Raw genomic sequence first — 14,222 nt, forward strand, 5'->3', positions numbered from 1 at the left:
CTTTGTGCCACACACAGTCCTGTCCAGGTACACACACACACACACACACACACACACACACACACACACACACACACACACACACACACCTCAGTGATAAGCGGCCCAGGGCCCATCCATCACAGGTTCATTGCTTATTTTCTTTAGTCTCTCTCTCTGGGCCACTCAAATGAAACGCATGCATGACTGAAATGCAGCTGAGGGCACACACACACACACACACACACACACACACACACACACACACACACACCAAGTACGATTTTGAGGTAATGTACTTTTTACTGCAGTGTTGCTAAAGCCATCTTTAACGTATCTATGTAGAATGGACGGGGGAAATAAATAAATATCAGTGGTGAACGCATTATCGGGTCCTTAAAGTGCTCAAAAGGCCAGTTGAACTTTGAATTGTACAGCGTGTGTCCTATGGAGTATTTGTAGACACTATGAACTTTACATCATGACATAGCAATCTGATTAAATTGTCTTAGTATATTCAAGAAGATTGCCTTGGACATGTCTAGTATCTTGAGACTCTGTTATTCCTACTTTGGAGGATCTGAGTACTTTTTAAACGTACTGTCGTTGTGTTTTGCAGAGAGCTGGTCCAAGTGGTCCGAGTGGTCCCACTGTGAGACCAACGGGGCGCAGGCGAGGGTCCGTCACTGCGACGTCCTGTTCCCCACCGGAAACCAGTGCTCAGGGAACAACAGTGAGACGCGGCCCTGCCCCCCCGACTCTAACTTTATACCAGGTGAACACACACACACACACACACACACACACACACACACACACACACACAGGTATTTGGGTTCAACATGTAAGAAGTAGAAAGTACAGGTATTTGTGTTCAACATGTAAGAAGTAGAAAGTACAGGTATTTGTGTTCAACATGTAAGAAGTAGAAAGTACAGGTATTTGAGTTCAACATGTGAGAAGTAGAAAGTACAGGTATTTGTGTTCAACATGTAAGAAGTAGAAAGTACAGGTATTTTGGTTCAACATGTAAGAAGTAGAAAGTACAGGTATTTGTGTTCAACATGTAAGAAGTAGAAAGTACAGGTATTTGTGTTCAACATGTAAGAAGTAGAAAGTACAGGTATTTGGGTTCAACATGTAAGAAGTAGAAAGTACAGGTATTTGAGTTCAACATGTAAGAAGTAGAAAGTACAGGTATTTGAGTTCAACATGAGAGAAGTAGAAAGTACAGGTATTTGGGTTCAACATGTAAGAAGTAGAAAGTACAGGTATTTGTGTTCAACATGTAAGAAGTAGAAAGTACAGGTATTTGTGTTCAACATGTAAGAAGTAGAAAGTACAGGTATTTGGGTTCAACATGTAAGAAGTATAAAGTACAGGTATTTGAGTTCAACATGTAAGAAGTAGAAAGTACAGGTATTTGGGTTCAACATGTAAGAAGTAGAAAGTACAGGTATTTGAGTTCAACATGTAAGAAGTAGAAAGTACAGGTATTTTGGTTCAACATGTAAGAAGTAGAAAGTACAGGTATTTGTGTTCAAAGTGTAAGAAGTAGAAAGTACAGGTATTTGTGTTCAACATGTAAGAAGTAGAAAGTACAGGTATTTGAGTTCAACATGTAAGAAGTAGAAAGTACAGGTATTTGAGTTCAACATGTAAGAAGTAGAAAGTACAGGTATTTGAGTTCAACATGTGAGAAGTAGAAAGTACAGGTATTTGAGTTCAACATGTAAGAAGTAGAAAGTACAGGTATTTGTGTTCAACATGTAAGAAGTAGAAAGTACAGGTATTTGAGTTCAACATGTGAGAAGTAGAAAGTACAGGTATTTGGGTTCAACATGTGAGAAGTAGAAAGTACAGGTATTTGTGTTCAAAGTGTAAGAAGTAGAAAGTACAGGTATTTGAGTTCAACATGTGAGAAGTAGAAAGTACAGGTATTTGAGTTCAACATGTAAGAAGTAGAAAGTACAGGTATTTGTGTTCAAAGTGTAAGAAGTAGAAAGTACAGGTATTTGAGTTCAACATGTGAGAAGTAGAAAGTACAGGTATTTGGGTTCAACATGTAAGAAGTATAAAGTACAGGTATTTGAGTTCAACATGTGAGAAGTAGAAAGTACAGGTATTTGGGTTCAACATGTGAGAAGTAGAAAGTACAGGTATTTGTGTTCAAAGTGTAAGAAGTAGAAAGTACAGGTATTTGTGTTCAAAGTGTAAGAAGTAGAAAGTACAGGTATTTGAGTTCAACATGTGAGAAGTAGAAAGTACAGGTATTTGGGTTCAACATGTAAGAAGTATAAAGTACAGGTATTTGAGTTCAACATGTAAGAAGTAGAAAGTACAGGTATTTGAGTTCAACATGTAAGAAGTAGAAAGTACAGGTATCTGTGTTCAACATGTAAGAAGTAGAAAGTACAGGTATTTGTGTTCAAAGTGTAAGAAGTAGAAAGTACAGGTATTTGAGTTCAACATGTAAGAAGTCAAAGTAAAAAGTCGTCAGCAAAACAAGTAGTGGAGTACTGATACCAGAAAGATGTACCGTACTTTTCGGACTATAAGCCGCGACTTTTTTCCCCATTGTTTTTGTACAGCTAACGGCCACTAGGGAACCTCCTAAATCTATGGATCTTACAGGTAAAATTAACCACCTTTAACCCTATGGGCTCTATGACCGGTCCGCGCCCGCCACCTTTAAGCGGCGGGCTCCAGCAGGAAAAGCTGGAGGCCGGAAAAGAGTGAGACAGGTAGCGCGCCAAAGTAAAAGTGGAACCGAGAGACAGAACGAGAGCAAGACAGACGGACCATTTAGCTGCTGCGGCTTGTATGCAGGTGCGCTTTATAGTCCGAAAAGTACGGTACTTAAGTACAGTAACAAATGATTTGTACTCTACTACTTCCCACCTCTGCATGCACGCACGCACACACACACACACACACACACACACACACACACACACACACACACACACAGCCGCTTACGTTTCTTCAGGAACATCTTGGGAACTCGTGCGTGACTAAAACACAACTTTGAGCACACACACACCTCCCAACACCCCCATATGCCCACAGCGGTAGTTCGGCTCATTTCCAAGAGTCCTGAGATAATGAAATGCGTTAGCGGTGGCTCTGAGGGACTCGCTGGTCTCAGGTCAGGTTCAGCGACAGGGCAGCTCTCCTGGGGACGGTCGGGATAAGTGTCTTTCTCAAGCACTCTGAGTGCGGCAGGTGATTACACGAGGGCGTGAACCCCAGCGCGACACTTAAGGGCCGTCTCCCTCGTCATTCCAACATCCCCCCTGCTATATTAGTTTCATTATGAGTCAAGGAGTCTTGTCAGGCCAGGCAGAAAGCACTTACACCAGCAGTTTCCCCTTTTTTATGTTGGAAGAATTGAAGGAAATGGCTCCCGAGTGCTGCTTTTTGCACCTGGTCATTCAGGGGTTTTCTTAATTATTTTTCAAGCATCTTTGTTATAAATTCCCCTTAATTATGCACACGTCCTCACAATGTGTGGACAGCGCGTCCCACAGCTTCTCTGGTGTTTGCTAACAATGCAATCGCACATTATGTTATACAACTGGTAAGAAGAGATAGGAGGAGATATACCTTTCACGCTGTCTGCTTTTAATTTAAGAAAAGAATGATAATGACCTATTAACGTGCAAATAATACGCTCTGCTCAAAGCCACCAGATTACAGAAACAGTAACGTCGCTGATCATCGTAAAGCAGGGGTGTCAAACTCAAGGCCCGGGGGCCAAATCCGGCCCGCGACTTCATTTGATGTGGCCCGCAAGAGCTTCCAAAGAATATAATACGTTATTATACGGTTACATGCCACTTTGTCCCACAATGCATCGCGCACTGTGACATGCGCACTGAAGAGAGAATTATTTGCCCTGGACTTCTGCTTTCAGACGTATATTACCCTATCCGATAATATTCCAATTCAGAGGCAATAATGTAATATAATATATTATTTTGTATATATTATATTCGGGCACCTAGTTAGGATGCCACCTGGGCACCTCCCTAGGGAGGTGTTCCAGGCACGTCCAGCTGGGAGGAGACCAAGGGGTAGACCTAGGACCAGGTGGAGGGATTATATCTCTTCGCTGGCCTGGGAGCGCCTTGGGACCCCCCAGTCAGAGCTGGTTGATGAGGGGAAAGGAACGTTTGGGGCTCTCTGCTGGAACTGATACCCCCGAGACCCGACCACGGATAAGCGGGAGAAGATGGATGGATGGATATTATATATATGTATATTTATATAGTTACAACCGGCCCTTTGAGTGCAACCATAATGCTAATGTTGCCCGCAATGAATTTGAGTTTGACACCCTGTCGTAAAGCATCTGACACTTTATTCAAACTCTACAGAAAGGTCTATTGATTTATCTGCATGTGAAAATATATGATATTTCTAGCAGGTGTTGTCTTGTTTAAAAAAAACTGCCTTTACGCTCTGATTTTAATGGGAAAATATGATAAAAGTAGAATGCAATCACTGTCCAGGGAGGGTAGCGAATAGCCAGTTGAACAGTTGTTTAAATTAACTCTTTCTGAAGGACTTAACGTTCAGAAAGTCCTTTTAAAACATACACACACGCCGTCAGTATTGATTTCTGCTCAAACTATTGACAGCCGGTAATGTTAGACACCTTTAGAGCATTGATCTGTCATTAACACTTTTACCAAAGGATGCTTAGCTTATTAACATTGCATGATTGTGAATAATAAAACCGTTTGTATATATTTATAAACACGTTTTTTTGTATGCCGTTCTTCCACTTCAGGAATCATGAATTGTTGGATTAGAATAAACATTTGATTGAGTCATAACTCCGTAACCGTTCCGTATCAATTAGCAGGGATGTAATAGTCGTGAAAACCCTCCAAAGGTCTTTATAGAATTACCCATTTGCCGTTATACCTTATCATCCATCCCCTTTAATGGGAAAGGTAGTCCATTAGGGTTCATTAAAAACGGCTAGTAGTTCATTTCCTTTAATGAAAGCCGATACTTTTCATAGACCACTCCAGGTGCCACAGACGTGATTAGCTGGCGGAGTTTTGTATGATAATCTGTTCCATATTGGGTGCAGCTTTCATCTCCACACTCTGCGTCAGGGGTACCGTTCGTCACGCTAACCGGGGTGCGCGCGTACGTTTGTGGTTTCTGGCTCTAATTCTGCTGCCTTTTGCTGTTTGTTCCCCTTCGTCAGAAATCTCGATCGCACGCTCCAGTCAGGAGGAGAGGCGCTGTGGAGGTAATATTTGTGTGTGTGTGTGTGTGTGTGTGTGTGTGTGTGTGTGTGTGTGTGTGTGTGTGTGTGTGTGTGTGTGTGTGTGTGTGTGTGTGTGTGTGTGTGTGTGTGTGTGTGTGTGTGTGTGTGTGTGTGTGTGTGTGTGTGTGTGTGTGTGTGTGTGTGTGTGTGTGTGTGTGTGTGAGTGTGAGTTGGGTAGGATAACACCTGGCCTAGCTTACACACCGTACAATAACTATGGCTATAAGATTTACAGCTTTCCAAACCTGCTTAGCGCGCATAAATCCAGCTGCGAATACACCCGAGGTACGTTGATCGAATCAAATCTGGAGGAAGTCAGAGCTGCACGGGGTAAAATGTGCCGAGTTTGTTTCCTCCATAAGAAAGTATCTTCAGAGAAGCACAGGTAGCATGTCTGCTTATGTTGCTGTTGTGCATATACTGTCACGATAACTGCTTCTGTTGGACGATATTGTCCCAGAAATAATTAATCTGAACAAAATCATTGTCATTTAAGATATAATGATAATATTAAAGCATAATCTGTCAGTCAAATAGTCTTGGAAGCATTATGAAGGCTCACAACAGTTGATTAACACAGTTATAGTAAAACAGTGTGTCACTGCAGCAACAAGCAAGATATGAAGAATCTACAGGAGGCTTTAGGGAGTTTCTGTGCCCTGAGTTTCGCCTCGCAGGCTGCTCCTTGGAGGCTGAGAGAGGAGCTGCCTGCAGACGATGCTCAGGGCAGCAAACCCACCTGCTGTTCGCTCTTTGTTTGAGCACAAGTAAAAGCCGGTTGAGAAAAATGCTCTGACGTGTAAAACATGATGTTCAGTAAGGAAACATTGATCATATCAATTGTTATATAAAACGACCAATATTTTGGAAAAGATGAGACTCTGGCCAGAGACTTTGCTTTTGATGATAGTGATGCAGATGAATTCAAATATCACTAGATTTTGTTGAAGAGTAAAAAGATTTGACTTTTATTTGACAGCAGAGGATACATTTAGATTCAGCCGATGTCTTTTTACCATTTGTTTTGCAGCTTCAATTACCACTTCCACTTGTCACATATCTCCTCTCCTCCTTCTCTCCTATCTCCTAGCAGACTTCAACCTCTTCCACATGATCGCTGTGGGGCTGAGCAGCTCCGTACTGGGATGCCTGGTCACTTTACTGGTTTACTCTTACTGTCAGCGCTACACCCAGCAGGCGCACGACGCCACCGTCATCCACCCCATCTCAGCGGCTCCGCTCAACACCAGCATCACCAACCACATCAACAAACTGGACAAATACGACTCGGTGGAAGCCATCAAGGTCTGACGGCCACAACACTTCCTTTAATCCCTTAAAGGTCCCCTGTTATCCTGTTTTCCATCAATATATCACAGGTCCCAGATATATCCAGAGCCTGTCTCTGATTGGCTGAAACACCAAACAGATCATTGCAGCATTACCCATAATCCCCTCTGTTTCAGCCCTGTTTCCAAAGTGCTGATTCTCTGTCTGTTACTTTAGATGAAAATAAGGAGCCCCTCCCCACGCCCCTCTGAGAGACATCTGGTTACAAAGAACTCAATGGTGCTCTAGAGGACATTCAGGGGATAAGGGGGGGGGGGGGGGGGTTACCTTGTTGCTGATTGGCTAATGGATACATAAGCCAAAAAATCGTTATGACATCATAAAGTGGCCAAAATCTGATCAGCTCATTTTCAGACAGGTTTTTATAGAAATGGATCAAAAGAGAGAGAATCTTTGTTCCTGAAACTTTCAGAGTCTCTTTCCACAGAGGGGACACATGTTGATGTAGAAGAGACATGAAGAAGAGGGGACACATGTTGATGTAGAAGAGACATGAAGAAGAGGGGACACATGTTGATGTAGAAGAGACATGAAGAAGAGGGGACACATGTTGATGTAGAAGAGACATGAAGAAGAGGGGACACATGTTGATGTAGAAGAGACATGAAGAAGAGGGGACACATGTTGATGTAGAAGAGACATGAAGAAGAGGGGACACATGTTGATGTAGAAGAGACATGGAGAAGAGGGGACACATGTTGATGTAGAAGAGACATGAAGAAGAGGGGACACTTGTTGATGTAGAAGAGACATGAAGAAGAGGGGACACATGTTGATGTAGAAGAGACATGGAGAAGAGGGGACACATGTTGATGTAGAAGAGACATGAGGAAGAGGGGACACATGTTGATGTAGAAGAGACATGGAGAAGAGGGGACACATGTTGATGTGGAAGAGACATGGAGAAGAGGGGACACATGTTGATGTAGAAGAGACATGAAGAAGAGGGGACACTTGTTGATGTAGAAGAGACATGAAGAAGAGGGGACACATGTTGATGTAGAAGAGACATGAAGAAGAGGGGACACTTGTTGATGTAGAAGAGACATGAAGAAGAGGGGACACTTGTTGATGTAGAAGAGACATGAAGAAGAGGGGACACATGTTGATGTAGAAGAGACATGAAGAAGAGGGGACACATGTTGATGTAGAAGAGACATGAAGAAGAGGGGACACATGTTGATGTAGAAGAGACATGAAGAAGAGGGGACACATGTTGATGTAGAAGAGACATGAAGAAGAGGGGACACGTGTTGATGTAGAAGAGACATGAAGAAGAGGGGACACTTGTTGATGTAGAAGAGACATGAAGAAGAGGGGACACATGTTGATGTGGAAGAGACATGAAGAAGAGGGGACACATGTTGATGTAGAAGAGACATGAAGAAGAGGGGACACTTGTTGATGTAGAAGAGACATGAAGAAGAGGGGACACATGTTGATGTAGAAGAGACATGGAGAAGAGGGGGGACACATGTTGATGTAGAAGAGACATGAGGAAGAGGGGACACATGTTGATGTAGAAGAGACATGAAGAAGAGGGGACACTTGTTGATGTAGAAGAGACATGAAGAAGAGGGGACACTTGTTGATGTAGAAGAGACATGGAGAAGAGGGGACACATGTTGATGTGGAAGAGACATGGAGAAGAGGGGACACATGTTGATGTAGAAGAGACATGAAGAAGAGGGGACACTTGTTGATGTAGAAGAGACATGAAGAAGAGGGGACACATGTTGATGTAGAAGAGACATGAAGAAGAGGGGGACACTTGTTGATGTAGAAGAGACATGAAGAAGAGGGGACACTTGTTGATGTAGAAGAGACATGAAGAAGAGGGGACACATGTTGATGTAGAAGAGACATGAAGAAGAGGGGACACATGTTGATGTAGAAGAGACATGAAGAAGAGGGGACACATGTTGATGTAGAAGAGACATGAAGAAGAGGGGACACATGTTGATGTAGAAGAGACATGAAGAAGAGGGGACACATGTTGATGTAGAAGAGACATGAAGAAGAGGGGACACATGTTGATGTAGAAGAGACATGGAGAAGAGGGGACACATGTTGATGTAGAAGAGACATGGAGAAGAGGGGACACATGTTGATGTAGAAGAGACATGAAGAAGAGGGGACACTTGTTGATGTAGAAGAGACATGAAGAAGAGGGGACACTTGTTGATGTAGAAGAGACATGAAGAAGAGGGGACACATGTTGATGTAGAAGAGACATGAAGAAGAGGGGACACATGTTGATGTAGAAGAGACATGAAGAAGAGGGGACACATGTTGATGTAGAAGAGACATGAAGAAGAGGGGACACATGTTGATGTAGAAGAGACATGAAGAAGAGGGGACACATGTTGATGTAGAAGAGACATGAAGAAGAGGGGACACATGTTGATGTAGAAGAGACATGAAGAAGAGGGGACACATGTTGATGTAGAAGAGACATGAAGAAGAGGGGACACATGTTGATGTACAATACATGTGGCACACACACACACACACACACACTCTCTCTCTCAGGTGTAGCAGCCTCCTCCTGACTGCATGCCTCCGACTGATAGGCAGCTGTTCTCCGTGTGTCTCAGTGTGTGACGTTGTTCTGTGTCAGTGGTCATACACTGCTTTCTCATAACACACTAATGCAATTACTGATAGGGCGTGGGCAGCCAATCGGATCAGACGCTCTTCAATCTGCACATTCCCTTTGCTTCTCTGAGTCCGGGTTGCAGACGGTCACGTTGGCAGAGATCCAGATCCTCTCCGGCACACGCAGCCTCTTATCCTCCTGCATCGGGCTCTAGCGCCGCACTGAGCTGCTGATTGGTGCTGTCCCACGGCCTCTCTCTCTGCAGCTGGCCTTCTTTCAAGGAACACAGCGCTTTGTATCAAAGAGAAATTCAATCACCCTGGGATGTCTTACTTGAAATCTTAAAATTCACAAGTAACGAATCTGCTAGCATGATTTCAAACCAGTGAAATATGTGCCTCAAAAATGTTCTTTCAAAACACATGTGTGAGATAGTGTTGGCATTAGAGGCCACTTGATGATGCCCCTTTCACACCAACGCGTTTTCAGCTCGGAGCTGGAGCCTGGAAAGTACCGGTTTTTCCTGTTCACACCGCAGAGGCCACGCCTCTTAGCTCCGGAATCCGGTTCACTTCCAGCTCCAAAAAATGGTCGGTCTAGAGGCAAGAGCTTTGGAGCTAAGAGGTGGCGTCGCTTACGTCGAGGCGGGGGCAGATTCGTCGTTGAAGCTGAAGACCACAAAGAAGTCTTGCATTTCGCATGTGATGTTTGTAAAGTTCCAAGTAAAGCCGTCCCCTTGTAAAGTCGTCCGATGCCTTCCGTTTCGTAAGAGGATAACCAAAGCGAACAGCGCTTCAATACAATCGGCCATTGTTGTTGTCGTCGATGCGAGGGGTTTCCGCGCGGTTTGGATTTCATGAAGCAGGCACGTAAACGGAGACGTCGTGACGCAGCAGCGGCAGCTCCGGGCGGTGTGAGCAGAGCGGGAGCAGAAAGGGGAACCGGAGCTGAACCAGAAAAGCTCCCGCTCAGAGCTAGAAGGGGAAAGCGCTGGTGTGAAAGCCGAAAGACTCTAATTGTGCTTCCTGCTGATGTGCAACTTTTCTAGGTTTTTGAATAGCAGAAAAAGATACAAAATAAAAGTTGCTCAGAGCTCGATCAGCTTTAGTTATTTTTGCAACACCTGCTTAATGTTGACAAAAGCCATTTCTTAATTTCTAGCTAGGGGTCTTTCCGATGTTATCAAGCTCCATAAAACCTTATGACTTGGACTCCAGCCTTACATAGCGCTCGGTTAAATTGTGTCTGCGGAATATTTAACTGATGAACCAGCACTCTCCCAATGTGTAGCTAATCAAATGATTGTTGCTAGCTTCCTCCGGCTAACTTTTCATATAACTGGTTTTAAAACATATGTACACGGATAACGCTGCATGTCCCCGGCAAGCGGCAAAGAGGACGACGTGTAGTCTAAAGAAACAGCTTTGTCTTTGTACTGCGGGTTGAAGCTAGGTCGGACTTTTTCAAATCTGAGTATCACTTTCTTTCTAAAGCGCCATTTGCACAACTTCAAAATGTAGAGGAAGGAAAAGCTCGACAGACCCTGCATGCTTCAGGACATGTTAAGGCTCTCGTTGGACAATCGCTGTTCAGGGGTTTAACGAACAGCTTGGTATTATTATAAATATTAGACTTTACTGTAACGCTGACACATCTGACATTTCTTATGCAGGGTTTCCTCTCACGCTGTCAAAGGAAGTCTTTAATATCACATATATTACAAACCAAGTACCTGGATCTCTGTTTATAAAAACTACTACTAAGTGTGTGAGACAGATCATTTGGCTCGGAGCAAACGTCCCGAATGTAATCTAATTTCAGTCAGAATAAAGGTTCGTCTGTCATGCAATTAAAGTCAGACGCACAAAGCGTAATCCAGTTGGCCGTATTGCAGATAGAGGCGGACATGAATATGGTGTGAAGATACAAAAGCAAAGCATGACAGATGAACACTAAAAGCCCATTCTCCAGTCCTTGCTCACTGACGGTTTGGATGTGAAGTATCTGCAGCGCGTTGAACACCTGACGCCCGAGTGTTTGGCTCAAGTCCTGATGTTGATGAGTCAGAATTATTATGCACCCTTCGTGCTGGTTTCCGGGCCAACTGGAGTATCTACTTTATGACTACACTCTGAAACTGAAGTGTGTAATGACGGTTGATTGTGTGTCCAGGCTTCCTGTAACTCAGAATATGGCCTTTAGGGTTTCTCTGAGGATGACTCTTGCCCATTCCTCTCCTCTGCAGCCAGATGTGTCGGTTCTCTTGCCCTTGGACGACCCCGCCATGCACCAGCCTCTCTCTGCTAACATGGGGGTGTCCATGCGTGGCCTGGAGATGTTCTACTAACCTCTACAACATATCGCCTCTTGACTCCCCCTCCCCACAACAACTCTCTGACCCCAACCACTACTACTTCCTCTTCCCCACCGTGCCCCGCCCTTCCACTTCCTGTGTGTGGCAGGTTGGAGTACAGACTCTCTTTCTCTGCTCCCCTTCATCTTCCCATCCCCCTCCTCCCTCCCGGCTTGTGAGAAGGCAGTGTATCCCCCTCCCTTATTTCTCAAAAAGTGCCTCCATCTGCATGTTTCTTCCATGTGTGTCCTTCTTGTTTCGTCCTCTATTTTTTTAGAAAGAAAATCCATCGTGATGCTGTTTGACTATGCTCCTCTGCTACCTCTCTACCACTTCCCAGCTTAAGCACATTTTGTTCACCGCACGACGACTCAAACGTAATCACTCTTCAGGTAATTAAAAACGTAGACGGCGCTAACAAGCGTCGTAGCGCAGCTGTTTAAAAGCCGCCGTGGGGCATGCTGCCGACATACGTCATCGCATCCCCTTTGGGTGCAAACACATTATGAAAATATACGAGTTTTTTGTCCAGCATCTCGTTCCCTATCAGCGTCACTCGGAAACATTCATCAACGGGAAATGCAGCATCGTCAAGCGTTCGATTACTCTGCCCCGAGGGACAGCGACACACTGCAGACCAACGTGTTGTGTCGAGAAGCCCATCAGACGCTCATTATGGTTCCTATGTCGCGCAGGGACTGAGAAGACGCCTCCATGGCGCTTCCTTATTGTTTAACAGGAAGTAGACTCTTGATCGATTTCTATAGCTTAAAGAGGACCCACAATGCAGAGGGGGCCATGCATCTGGGAGGTATTAGAGAGGACAGAGGTGGACATACGGACGCACATCAAAGTAACTTAGCCTTGTGATGGCTTATCATTTGTCCAGCCTGTTTGACCTCGCTCTGTGAGAATGTGTGTTTCATTCACCGAGCGGCCTCCCATTGATTTGTGTTGCTCCTTTTTGTGTTAAGAAAGATGGATTTGCTTTTACCTTGCCCTGAATAATCACTTGCTGCATGTGTCGCATTAGTCCAGACTGACTCCCTGTCTCCTTTCCATCCACAGGCCTTCAACAAAAACAATCTGATTCTGGAGGAAAGAAATAAGTACTTTAACCCTCAGCTTGCCGGGAAGACCTACACCAACGCATACTTCACCGACCTCAACACCTACGATGATTATTAAGCCGGGTCCGGCCCTTCAGACTCTCCCCCTGTCATCCATTTTAGTTTGTTGTGCTTTGTGTTGAGATTTGTGACACCATGCGCGGGACATTCCCACTCTCAGACTCTACGGCAGCTGGATAATGAAAACACACACACAGTGTTGCCACAGAGGGAAATCCCACTTCCTCTCAGGTACACTCGGAAATCTACATTTTTTTTTGGGACAACTCTTGCCTTGACTCTCGCTGAGAAACTGGATTTCCAAGAAAAAGGGACGAATACGAGCAAAGAGACTTCGGGGAATGGGATCCTCTTTTAACTTTCCCGTGACGCCTCTCAAACAGACCCGTATTTGTAACGATGGGAGATAACCACAAACTGCTTTTGCATGACTTCACCTGACGTGTTTTTTCTGTTTCGTTTCTGCATGGTTGATTGCATTCCTCGGTTCAAAGGCTTGCAAGCAGTTTCTTAGCTGGTTTTGGTAGTCATAACAACAAAGACTATGGAGATACTGATAGCTTTTACGATGTCCTGCTGCAGCAACCCAAAAGTCCGAAAATCAGGATGTAGATATTTGAAGTCTGTGGTCGAGTGTGTCCATTTTCCTTTCTGTTTCAGGCTCTAGCGGCTCGCAGTATTTGATCATTCCGTTTATTTTGCCTTTTAAGCTTTTTAAGATGCATATGTTTTGTACAGGATGTTAAGCTTGAAGCCTATGTCTGTAGTTTTTTTAATACAATTACTCAATGTCTCAAGTAAAGAATAAAACATGTCCTTTTAAAAAGAAAAAGCTTATGTGCATTCTGACAAACGAAATCAGGAGTTATCATATCAGCCGGCATCAAGCTCACCGTACTTTTTTATACTTTTTGTAAAAAAAAAAGAAACAATGTTTTTGAATTTTGATAGTGTTCGCTATTCCTTTGGCTTCTGAGTTAAACATGTAATGTGTGAGAGCAGGATGTTCGTAGCCTTTACTGTACAGACGGAGCGGAGCAAATACTCCCGAGTGCTACCCATTTACTGTAAGATGAAACTCATTCATCAATTTCTGTTTAACCGAATATGAGGTTTTTCAACGGTTCAGTTGCAACTAACTATTTTTACATGTTTGCTTGTGTTACTGTGCATAAATTAAAGACTGCTTCGTACACAAATGACTTGTCAGAGTGTGAGTTATAGGGATTAATGAATGACGTGATGGAAGTGAAAAGATCCTGTCTGCTTTCTCTGACATCTTTGGAGACTTTGTTCCTCCAAAACCGAGCACATAAATCACCCGAAAGCAGAGCTAAAGACTCCCTCTGCACGGCTTTAAAGGAGTCTTCAGCCCTGCAGTGACGAATGGCCCCCGCAGCAGTGGAAGGATACCTGAAGGGTACAGATCGCGGCAGGCGGCGGGGTAAAGGTGCAGCCTGGAGTCCAAACGCTCATCTGTATGACGGGCTGTAGCACTAAACACGCTGCTGCTGCTCTCCATCG

At 44.1% G+C, this 14,222-nt stretch overlaps 1 protein-coding gene across 1 annotated transcript in view; it reads left to right on the forward strand.

Annotated features, from left to right (window-relative positions):
* Positions 1–13,885, forward strand: part of sema5a (sema domain, seven thrombospondin repeats (type 1 and type 1-like), transmembrane domain (TM) and short cytoplasmic domain, (semaphorin) 5A) — a 193,603-nt gene extending 179,718 nt beyond the window's left edge. The window contains exons 19-22 of the mRNA XM_071206974.1: positions 599–754; positions 5,204–5,248; positions 6,360–6,571; positions 12,637–13,885. Coding sequence (XP_071063075.1) covers positions 599–754; positions 5,204–5,248; positions 6,360–6,571; positions 12,637–12,756 — 533 coding nt within the window. The 3' untranslated portion in view covers positions 12,757–13,885. The remainder of the gene's footprint in view (positions 1–598; positions 755–5,203; positions 5,249–6,359; positions 6,572–12,636) is intronic.
* Positions 13,886–14,222: the final 337 nt, after the last annotated feature.

This window comes from Pseudochaenichthys georgianus, chromosome 20 (assembly GCF_902827115.2).
Source record: "Pseudochaenichthys georgianus chromosome 20, fPseGeo1.2, whole genome shotgun sequence".
NCBI lineage: Eukaryota > Metazoa > Chordata > Actinopteri > Perciformes > Channichthyidae > Pseudochaenichthys > Pseudochaenichthys georgianus.